Below are 12644 nucleotides of genomic sequence, written 5' to 3'. Positions count from 1 at the left end.
TTGTTTGATAAGCAAAACAGGCTAACTAAGGTACTAAAATAGCATTTATTTTGTAGACAATGCAAAAGACATTTTTATATACAGTCGCATAAAAATATAAATTACTATAAAAATGCATTTTTTTAAATACATTTTAAAAAATCACTATAAATACATTTGTATGTGCACTTGCATAAAATATAAATCGCTATAAAAATATAATCACTATAAGATCTAAACAAATTAGGCATCAGAGGCCTGTGAATCCAAAAACTCTGTAGGGACAAGGGCCTGATTTTTTTTTTTTTTTTTTTTTTTTTTAATTACATTATATGATTTTATTTCAAATGAGATCATGTATACTAAGGTGACATCCATAATTAATGTCAAAGTAATGAAATGTTATTATCATGCAGGACTGGTACTTATAGAGTGTAAGGTTTTGGATAAACTAAATCTTGTGGGACCATTGATCTTACATACCCTGTCAATATCTCCTTAAGGCTTAGCTGATTCTAGGTGGGAGTAAAGCTGGAATCTAAGCTTGTAAATTGCCACAGCAGTGGTGGCATTGTAAGCAAGGATGCTCCCCCCCCCTTCCATCTCTAGGCAGTAGAGTAAATCCACCCGCACACCACATAGCGGTGAGAGGGTGTAAACGTCACCTAGCTTCACGCCAAGCAAAGTGACGGCCAACATGCTCTGGGTGACTTGTAGGACTGGGAGTCCTGTGGTATCATACCCAAGAAACATCTAGAACTATGTCAAATATGTCTAATATGAGAGTGGATTTGGCTATGGCATTCCTGGTTTTAAGCATTGCATCAAGGCTGGCAACCTCATCAAAAAGTGATCGAGCTACCATCTTATCAAAGAGACAAGGCCTGAATATTGGTAGCTGGAACCTCTGTTCCATCAAATGTTCATTTATGCAAGCCTTCATAGCAAAAAAATGTTATCTATATAACCTAAACATACTCTGTCTTTCAGAGACAAGACTGAATGGATAAACAACAATTGACCAAATAGCCCCTTCAGGTAAAAAGGCCATTCTACTCAATTCTGGCTCAAAAGATCTGGCCTCGCAGGAGTGGGAATAATCATGACACCCAAGGTCACATCAGGACTCACAGACTATAAAGCAGTGTCTGACAAAATTGTGATGGCCTGTTGAAAAGGTCAGAGTAATAACCTGACAATACTCTCTGTATATGCCCCTATTCATGACATCCCTGAGCACTTGAAAGACAAATTCTATGCAGCCTCCAACTGTCTCTGAACAAAATTCCTTGCAAGGACATCCTCGTAATCAGTGGTGACTTCAATGCCAGGATTGGCATGAGATTAAACAATTCTGAATGGACCATTGGTAACCATGGTTTGGGTTATCATTATATTAACAGAGTTAGACTTCTCATGTTTGCGCCACACTTACACTTGGAGGTCCCAAGATGGTAGAACCCATGCCCAAATTGACTATTGACTTGTTTCTTATCACTGGAAATCAATGATTGAAAATTCGAGAATATACAGAGGGGCAGACACTGGATCAAAAATGGGATCTGACATTTTTTTTACTAACATCAAGTTAGATTCAGACTCAGCTCCAAAAAATTATCAGCATCTAGACGCATCTTAGACATAAAGAAACTCAAACTCTCTGAAATTAAAGAGACCATTATGCTTAAACTTACAAACCATTTTACAGCATTGCAAGATAATGACCAAGAATTTAAAACCCATTAAGCAATTTCTCAGATTAAGACAAGGGCCATGACCAAAAAGAAATTTTTAACCCATTGCTAAACATAGAAAAGTGCTGGAACAAGTTCCAAAATCAAGTGAGAGAGGCAGCTACAGAAAAATCTCAGAGCAAGGGATAAAAACCCAAAAGATGGATTTTACAGAATACAATAGAAACAAATGACAAGTGAAGAAACAGATGACTGATAGACACTGCTTCTTTTAAAGCACTCTGCAAAGATTGTCACAAATTTGACAATATATGTCACAAATAAGCATATTGGTCCAACGTAGCCTGTAAAATGGAAAAAGCTGCTGCATGCAATGATCCATGGAAGCTCTACCAGCTCCTAGGTGAATCAACTGAGAAAAAGAAGCAAAGATCTACCCCCACGCTACTGAGTGAGGACAAGAGGCTCCTCACAAGCAAAGAAGATCATACTAAATGATGGCGTACTCACTTCAAGGAGCTCCTTCGCCCACCAGAAAATGACAACAGCCAACCCATTCCATCCCACAACAGTTCTGAGTCACCATCCATGCATGAAGATTGCAATATCCCCCCTACAAGCAGAGAAGAAGTTATCCATGCCATAAAGCTATACAAAATAAAAAAGCCCTGGCATTGACAAATTACCAGCTGAACTTCTCAATGCCCTTCCAGAAGCAGCTATAAATGAGCTCCACAACTCGCTCATGGTTGTCTGGGTAAACGAATACATTCCTGAAGAGTGGATGACCTCTGTAATAATTTCTGTGTTTAAGAAAGTGGATTGAGCAGATTATACAAAATATAGAGGAATTTCCCTGATACCAATTTCTGCAAAAGTCTTTACAATAATAATATTAAACAGGTTCAGAATTATTAGAAACAACCAGACAAGGCCAAATCAAGCAGGATTAAGACCTGGTACAGGAGGCTGCAATCACATTTTTAGCCTGAGACAGATCCTGGAATACTGCCTAATACACCAGCAGGAAACAATACAAGTCTTTATTAACTCTGTAACAGCATTTGACTTGGGATGGAATGAAAAACTGTGTTTAATTATAGCTTATTACATGGGAACAAGGGCATTTGTAATAGCAGACAGAGAAATCTATAAAGGACTATCAATTGACAAGAGAGTGCAACAGGTTTGTGCCCTATTGTCCATTTTATTTAACTTTACCATCAACCAGATCATGAAGACCTTAACAAATACAAAGATGTGGCAATCAGTTCAACACTACCAACAATAGACCTTGATCATAATGATGATGTAGATATCTTGGCTTAATCTGTAACAGAAGCACAGCTCATGATAGACGATGTTGCTGCAAGATACCATGCTACTAGACTAAGGATCAGCCAACTGAAAACAAAATCAAAGTGTACCTCTCGGCTAGATGAAATTCTGATCACATCAAATGGCATCCCAATCAGGGAGGTCCAAAATTTCAAATATCTAGGCTCCCTAATAAATACTAATGGCAAAGCTCTAAATGAAATACTAAGCTGCACCTTGGCAGCCTGGACAGCATTCACTCAATTTTGGAAGTGTCTCTGGTTACAAAACAAAATCTTTCTTCAAACAAAGCTCCAGATATACAATGCATTGGTCCTCTCTGTACTTATTCATGGTTGTGAAACATGGTCCCTCAGAGCTGGAGAAGCTAATGACATGAACGTCTTCCACCACAGTTGTCTGTGCTGTATTCTTGGCCTGCATCTCTCTGACCACATCTCTAATGATGTCATCAGAAGAAGATGTGGTGATATACCACTTGTCTCTGATGTTGTCAAACCAAGACGTCTATGGTGGTTTGGGCATACACTGCACTGACCAGATGACTTGTTCAGCAAACAGTGCTCAAACTGCCAACCCCTTACAGACTAAAAGAAGAAGCCCAGAGGACAGAAAACAGACATGGTTATCAACAGTTAAAGCCAATCTTGAGCCAATGGGAAGTTTCAAGAAGCACAGGCAATGCTGGAATAGACAATGGATTCAGTTGATTAAGTCAGTTGTGCTTGAAAGGAAATGATGGAGGGATGTTTGTTGGGAAATCTGGATGCCATGATGGGTCTGGACAAGGCTCAAACATAAACAAAGTACAAGTAAGTGCACTATACTGGGTCACAGTAAGATGTGTTGTATTAGATATTAGGAACATTTATAGGATTGGAATCCAGTGCTGTCATCAGGAGATGGAATCCAGGGCAGTGGGTTTTTTCCTCTAGATTCCCAAAATGCTTTGTTTGGTATTTTTATTAAAAATACCATATTAAAAATACCATGGTCATGGGTTGGGTTTAAAAAAGTAGCTAATCTATAGAATGCAAGATGTCTTTCCACAAAATCTTAAATATTTTTGAGATTTTATATTAATTGTTTAAGAACAAGTAGAATTTGCTACACTCTAATATTCAAAATAATGTTAGGCTACCTATAATAAAATAAACTGAGTGCTAATCATCAACAAATGACAAGAAATCTTTTACTAACATTCAATTTAATTAAAATCTAAAGTAAGAAGGAATTGTCAAACAAAAACTGGTGAAATGTGGTAGAATGGCTCAATAAAACATGGACCATTGCTTGGGATATCACAGAAGACTAACAATCATCACTGAAGCAGGTAGACACAGCATCCATCCTGTTGCTAGCAAGTGTGATTTAAGGTTGTTTAAGAAAATCTTCAAATTGGTAAAACTATGACAAAAGACATATTTAGTGATATTGAAATCTCTAGAATTGGTGACTATATGGCAATAAAGTGCAAGGAAGTCTTGCATGTAATTGAGCATCTCTTAGCCAGCATATCAGGCCAGCCATAACTTCCCCAGATAGAAATTTTTAAATGACCTTATGGGTTAATGAAACTTGCTATAGAAATTTAATACATAACCCTAAGAGCATTCTCAATGACATTGCAAAGGATGCCTTGATTCTGGACATGAGAGGAAACCCCTCTAAATCCATGATTTTGTCAATTTGTTTTCTTAAATCCCTGCTCTATTTCCTTACTCGTATCCCTATGAAAGCTCATGAATAAAGATTTATACTCCCTTTTTCTACCCTCATCTCCAGGGGCGTCGTTGGGGGGAGGGGGCAGTTGCACCTCAATAATATGGAGAGAAAAATTATTATATATCCCATGTCCCTTGACTATCTGGATATGGAACCCCCCACCCCCAAATAAAAATGCTGGAGATTTGCCCTTGCTCATTTCAAATCTGCTTGTCCAGGTTGGCATGCTGGCCTCTCTGGGGAATTTAAAAAAAATAGAATCTATACAAAAAGAACCCTGCAAATAACTTTCAGAGGGTATAAAGTACCCTCTCCTTCTAAAAAAAAACTAGGTTAGAAACAATTAGGCACTTGAGAGGTATGTTGTGGCTCCATTTCTTGAAAAATGCAACAGCAAAACCTTACATAGAACACATTTTTCTATAAAAAAAAAAAAACACTCTGTACCTAAATTCTGTCCTCTTTAGGCAAATTCCCAGCCTATTGATTCCTTGTCTCCTATTCAATGCTCTTTCTCCAGATATTAAAAAAATCCAAAGTAGAAATTCAAAATCCAGAAATTCCAAAGTAGGGCCCAGAAAAGTATTTTCTGGATGTGAATTCTGCCTATACATGCTGTTTTGAGTCTACTACTCTTTAGGGGCCTCCTCCATGCCACTCAGAGTTTCCCCTGGTGGCAATGAGTGAGTGCCCTACAGATATAAAGGGTACCTCCATATGAAACACGGACCAAGGGGAGAACCTTGTCCTTGGGGCTCCATAATAGAAACTGGGGCACCCTCGCCGGGGCCATAAATACAGGTGGAGGAGGAAGAGGGCCCTTCAAATGTACACTCAACAGGGCCCACCAGCGTGTCCACACGTCCCATGAGTTACAAACCTTCTCCCAGTAATGGGTTAAATTGCATGGTGACACAATTATCACCTTCACTACAGAGGTGACATCATAGCAAAACATTGAAATCATTTTGGAGGGGTTTAAGGCTCTTTTGAAAAAATTCCTGCAAATTTGTTTTCAAAATGACACTTTACTATTAAGAGACTAATTTAAAACAAGAAGTGCTATTCTTAAATCAGCTACAAATGGCGATTTTTTCCCACTAATCAGTTTTTTTAACTTTTTGTTACTATGGGCTTTTTAGGGTAAATATGCAGTTTTCAACATAAATACCAAGGATGAAAGTGAATACATCACTTCCTGTGTTTTTTATGCTCTTTTGTATTAAATAATTGCTTCTGGGGGAATTACGTTTTTAGTCCTTAAAGGGCTAAAATGGCTCAAGAACTCACTCTGACCATAACCCATTTTTTAGAAAAAATGTTTCTAAAAAAACTGTCTACTGATAAAAATTGCTGTTTGTAGCTGATTCAGCAATGATAATCAATTTTTCATTGGGGCGTCCAAATACAACTAATGCAAAATAGTAAAAAATCCTTAGCTAATCGTTATATAAAAGTTTTTTTTTGGCTCAGTATGTGGCTGAAATTGATGAAAGTGTATATATAGCAACCTTAAAATTTGCCAACCAGTTGCCTATAAGATCTCATCTCTATGTAAATGTCAACCTAAATTAGTTAACTAGTCAGCTAATAAAATGATTATATAGACTAAATTATTACATTAGCTAACTTGTTGGCTCTTAATAACCAGGTGACTATCATAAACATTAGTTTAAAATAGCAAACTAGTCAGCTATCAATAAAGTTTGTAATACACAGTGGAATTAGCTACCTAGTTTGCTATAAAAGACTCAGCTATATACACATTTTTAGATTAGCCAACCAGTTGGCTAATCTAAGTTCAGTTTAAATAGTAGTTCTAATCTAATCTAGCAGTTCAGTTTAAATAGCAAAATAGCCAAGAATCATTAAAATTTCTAATATACCTGAGGAATTAGCTAACTAATTGGCTATTAAGATCTCACCTACATATACTTTTCAGCCTGAAGTAGCCAAATAGTTAGCCAATAGTCAATACAGTTTTTTACAGCAGAATTAGGTAACTAGTTGGGTATCTCACAATTTATTCTTTGTTTTTGTGAAAGTCCCACCAAATTATTACATCTCTGTGATTTGTTAGCTAACATTGTTCTTGGCAATGTTCTGTTCAACAATCCTATTTCCAACATATTAACAAAAACTATTATCTGGCTTTCTTACTTTTAAATTGGGTAGGAGAAAAAAAAACCTTGCCAAATTAAGACCAAATTTAAGAGAAATTTTTTTACCAATAACAAATTCTTTTTGCTGAATGGAAGAAGATCAGCACAATATTTATGCCATTGCTCCCAAACATGCTCTTTGTTTGCAAGAATCTCAAAATATTGTGCATTCTTGTTTTGTTTGAACAAAAATGTTTTTTATTTGATTATTTTTAATTTGATGCTCCCCTATACATTTTTTAGAGTAGCCTATGCATATCTCAGCATGATGGATTTGAAGATGAATTCTTGCTAAATTTATTAATTTAAGTACTGGAAGTGGCTTATCAATGGGGATACCACCAGATACCCCTTCCCTTTAGAGAGGAAACTATTTGCAATTATTACACTTCTGGAATTTGTTAGCTAACATTGTTCTTGGCAAAGTTCTGTTCAACAATTCTATTTCCAACATAATAACAAAAACTATTACCTGGCTTTCTTAGTTTTAAATTGGGTAGACCAGCACAATATTTACCTCATTGCTCCCGAACATGTTCTTTGTTTGCAAGAATCTCAAAATATTGTTCATTCTTGTTTTTTTTTTTTTTTTTTTTAGTAAAAAGTGCATCATCTATTTTTATTCAATTTTCCCCAATAACATTTTTGGAGTATGCATATCCCAGCATGATAGATTTGAAGATGATTTATTGCTGAATTAATTTTTTAAGTACTGGAAGTGGCTTATCAGTGAGGTTACTATGAAATACCCCATTTGCTTCAAAAAGAAAACTATGTGCAAGTGTATTTTCTCTTTATGGCAGGCAATCCTGGCTTGCTAATGCTCTTTTACAGCTCTCTTTCTCAGAACTAAATTCTGCTAACTTGTCAACCCCCCCCCCTCATAAAAAAGAATATGGACATCCATCTTGATATCAGCCAAATAGAATAAATATTATCAGAAAATCAAAAGAAGAAAGCAAGATGTAATGATTTATAGTATAGTAATTAATTATGAATGTTTGCTTGCACTTTCTAGTATGTTGCTGCATGTGCTATGTTTGCCTTTACATATTGCTTTTTTTCTTATAGGAGCCTGGGCTAAATAAATTGATTATCTTGATCACTACACAAGATATTCCATATTTCAAACTGTTTCTGACTCAATTGATTTTTGTTAAGACTCAAATTGCTTTTCAATAGCTGGGTGATTGGCTATAATTATGACATTTATACATAAAGCAGTTTTATATTAGCCAAGTAGTCAAAACATTATGTAGAGATGATAAGAAAAAAAGCAAGATATTCCACATCCCTACTCCCAACCCCTGTTGATCAATCATTGCAAAATGATGGGAAAGAAAAATCTAAGTGAATGGGCACTTCAAATCAATTATAATTTGTACTCTACTAAAATAATCAGATTTTTTCTTAATACTGGCCATCTCTTTTCTAAACCCCATTTCCCTAACCCCTGTTTCCTTAAATGAAGTCAAATCAACAACCCTGTCCCTGCCCACTCCCCTAACAATTCCAAAAAGAATTCTTAACAATTCCAAAAAGAATTGTTAGCACTTATTGGCAGACAATCCTAGTTTGCTAATTTCTTTTCCATACTTTTACATACTCAAATCAGTAGCCAACCAATTATGCTCTTTTATACTTTTGTGTATACTTAAGCTGTTCTTCAATAGCCAACTGATTGGCTATACTTAGGATGTTTATACATAAAGCAGTTTGATATTAGCCAAGTAGCATAAATATCATGTAGAGATGATGAGTGGAAAGCAGGCTGTTCTACATCCTCACCTCTGACCTCTTCTAGCCAATCATGGAAAAATTATGGGGAAAAGAAAATCTAAATTAATTGGCACTTCAGATAGCTATCTACTTTGCTATTTTACCTAAACTTCAAATACTATTAGATCTATTATTACCTTAAACCTTAAAATTACCTTAAATTGCAGCTTGGAGCAATATAAGGATTATCCATCCTTGTGATGCTCCATGAGAAAAAAAAGAATTCATTTGGTGTAGATTGTGGCTGTTAGATTAGACTCTTGTGGAGGACTCTGCAGCTTCCCAATTGTAAAGGAACTCCTGGCAGAGCCATTCCCTATCAAGGTGGGACTTGAACATGTCAATTGAAGTAGCAGAAACTGTTTCTTCAGAGAGCTGGTTCCACATATTGATGATTCTTTGGCTGAAGAAGTGGCTTCTATGTCTACTCGTGGAATGCTGCATGGAGAGCTTCAAAGAATGTCCTCTAGTACCAGAATGCAAGGGCTGTGCAAAGAGACTGGGAAGGGTATTTTTAGAGAGGATTTTTTTTTAATAGCCAACTTGTTGGCTAATCTAAATATGTGTATATAGGCAAGACTTTAATACCAAACTAGTGAGCTCATTCTAGGCTACTGTGTATTACAAACTTTATTGATAGCTCACAAGTTGGCTATTTTAGGCTAAAGCTAATATATACCTGGGATATTAATAGCCAACTAGTTGGCTAATTTAGTGGCTTTTGGGAATGATTCTTGGGCCTAACATAGGCTATTCTATGGGGAAGCTGTTATCAAGCCATTAGGCTATCTTTACTGTTTCATTATTCTCTGAACTTAGAGCCTAACCAAATTTTGACAAAAAGATTTTACCTTAACTGTAGATTTTAAGCCTTGAACAACCCTAATAACCAGGATTGAGCAAAGGTATGAGGCCCAAAAGACTTTCCTTGTGACTCATTATAGCTGTGCATCTAGGTTATTCCTCTTTGAAGCAGACAGATTGAAAATGACATTAATTAAGTGCTCTTTGGAGGGAGAAGAGGTGCAGATAAGCACTTCAAAATACCTTCTCAGAGAATCAAGGTCAGGATTTATTCCAGAGTTTCATTCACCTTCTTTTACTACTTTCCAAGATGGACAAAACCCCTCATCAAGAATTTTACCTATGATTCTACTGAGAAAAAAATAATTAGCTAGATCAATTCCCTGAATTAAAAAATGCTTGCCATAGATAGGAAAGCCTAGCCTACCTTATGAAATAGTCAAGAGCAGTGGTTCTCAAACTCTGCTACATATACCCCTTGTGGGTATTGAACAATTTTTAGGGGGGTATACAGCCAATCAAAAAAAAAACCTTTAACTCTAGGACTGACAACTTTATTTGTAATTTAGTTAATAAGTACTGGCAACTGAGAAGGAGTAGGCCTACCTAAAATGTTTTGAGGGTAAAAGCAGTAGGCCTAGCATCTAAATAAGTTTGAGAACTGCCAGTTTAAAGCTTGCTAATAGGTTAAATCAGTGGTTCTCAAATCATTTAGACACTATAGGGCCTACCCCTTTTTAGCTGCAAAACATTTTAGGTAGGCCTATCTCTTATCTGTTACCAGTGGCCCACTATGTATACTATTGCTAAAGTATAAACAAAATGGTTAGTCCTATAGTTAAAGGGGTGTCTTATTTTTTGTTTCTCGGCTATGTACCCTCTAAAATATTTTGTGCACCCCTGAGGGGTACATGTACCATAGTTTGAAAACCACTGGACTGCATAGCCTAAATCAGTGTAGAACAAGTGTGTGAAGATGTACGATGGATTATACAATAATCACGTTTCTAGTCAAGTATAAGCAAAATCGACAGAAAATGTCAGGAAAACTTTCCAAATTGAAAAGTATATCATACCCCAAAACATGGTGGTTTTATTTTCAAATGTATTGCAGCACGTGGAGGAAACGTGATAAATAATTTTACTCAATAATATCAAAATAAAAGACTTGATTTTCTGAAATAAAATTCTGTCATTAGCTTATAAAATAGACTTTATTAAAGTATTGTATTGATATGAGTCGAAATTTCTTAGAAAACCAGACTGGATGCAATTAATAATCAAAAGAATTTTGCAAAAATTGTCATAACAGACTTGAGCCGAGCCAGTACGCGAAGTCATCCGTGCGTTGTTACTTTCTTTTGGAGCTCCAGTTTATGTTGCTAATTTTTCAGAATGATAAGGCTGCAGTCACCCTAGGCCATTTTGAAGCCACTTCCAACTACCCACCAGAAATATTGCAGGCCAGTTCGATCCGGGACCAACGGAAGGTGAATGTCAGCTAGATAGTTTTTACTTGTCACAATCAGTAGTTGACCATGTTTAACCTTTCAGCGCTGCCTAGCCTTCACTGGCAGTAACTTGATCTCCTAGTAGCCAATGTGAACTCCTAGTAGCTCATTAGCAGCTCGTAAATTAACATGCTTCCAATTGGTTAAATAAGAGTCTACGTAGTACAAGTAGATATGAAGTGCACAAAGTAAAAAATTGGCTCGAGGGCAGGTCACGTCTACCAACATAGGCTCGCGTGTTTCTTGACAGCCCAAATTCTGTTTAGCAGTAGCATTTGTGGTCGTAACTCATCATCGAAAACGGTACGTCCAACATTACAGTCATGTTCTTCTTAAGAAAAGCACCTGGAATCCTAATCATGCTGCTTTTGGGCTTCCAACTGCACTTAATAATACACTGCAACTATAATTCACCATTCAAACATAGTTTAAGACATGATACATAATTTGATTGGCTTGTGGGAAATGCAAGTACTCAAGGTGCGTGTTCCCCGCAGTTTAAGACCTTAAGGCCGGCTGGTACCAATACGTTTCTTCCTGCTCGCTCAAGTTATCTTCTCTAAAATCTTACAATACACATAATAAATACAATTTAAATTCCTCAAAGTACATTTATATTCTTTAGATATCAGTTGACTCTCAGTAAAACACCTTTTCAATAGAAGCTGCTAAAGGTGCATCCACAATCAGGTTAATGCACTTCCACAACAGTAATACACTTTTTTAAATAAAAATAAAACTTATATCTTTCCTGCATTCTTAAAAACTTACATTTTGAATCGTTTATATGAATTTGTTGGCCACTTATAAAGACTTTATTAATCTTTTACTCCCTCACATATACTGTAGTATAAAGAATGGTGTTTTTGCAAAAAAGTTTTTGTAATGTTTGTCAAAATATCAATTTTTTGGTCAACAGACTGTGCGGACATACAGGCGTAAACTTTGAAAAAAATAAAATAATATGAAATGTTTTCACCTTTATTACTTTCATAAGCGAAAAATTATCAAAACCTTAAGGAAAAAATTTCAGTATATGTCAATTAAACTGATAATCCACGGTCATTTGTTTGTTTGTTTTTTTTTTTTTTCAGTAAAGCGGAAAATGTATTCTGGTCTTGAGAAGGCATAAAGGTCATCAGCCCTACCTATGTTAATTTTCGCTCATTTTGAGCTTGATACGGCTATTTATTTTAGTTTTTGTTCGTTTTGAGTATCATTTATTTATTGATAGTGATTTGTGATAGTTTTACGCTTAGAATGTTATTTGACTTTGTTTTTGCTTATTCTTTGCTTAATCGAACTCTTTACTTTTCTTTGAAAAAACTTGTCCTGCGGAAAAAGTTTTTTAAATTAATCTTCAAAAAGCGCTCATTCGACTTGAATTGACAGGGCTTGTACCCTTTTTAATAGTCAAATATGATCAGTGAGCCCATCATTTCCAGAAACACTTTTGATTAAAATTTTGAAATAGAAATTTTGTTCAACGTAGTTGAAAGGACCGGAAATTGTGTCTTTGAGGATAACAAACCCCCCATAGCCCTCCGGACAGGGGTTTTAAGTCATGCCCTCGGGGCAAAATGATGTTTTTATAGGAAGTGCGGTCGTATAACTTCGAAGGGGGCTCATCGGACTGGTAATCATAGTTTCCA

The 12644-nt window shown here is 36.0% G+C and overlaps 1 protein-coding gene across 2 annotated transcripts in view; it reads right to left on the bottom strand.

Annotated features, from left to right (window-relative positions):
* Positions 1-10650, bottom strand: part of LOC136038238 (46 kDa FK506-binding nuclear protein-like) — a 52535-nt gene extending 41885 nt beyond the window's left edge. For both annotated transcript variants that reach the window (XM_065721344.1, XM_065721345.1), the window contains exon 1: positions 10558-10650. In XM_065721344.1, the coding sequence (XP_065577416.1) occupies positions 10558-10567 (10 nt within the window). In that variant the 5' untranslated portion in view covers positions 10568-10650. The remainder of the gene's footprint in view (positions 1-10557) is intronic.
* Between the last annotated feature and the right edge of the window lie 1994 nt (positions 10651-12644).

This window comes from Artemia franciscana, chromosome 17 (assembly GCF_032884065.1).
Source record: "Artemia franciscana chromosome 17, ASM3288406v1, whole genome shotgun sequence".
Taxonomy (NCBI): domain Eukaryota; kingdom Metazoa; phylum Arthropoda; class Branchiopoda; order Anostraca; family Artemiidae; genus Artemia; species Artemia franciscana.
Note: the sequence above shows the minus strand (reverse complement) of the source record. Positions and strands in the feature narration are given on the sequence as shown.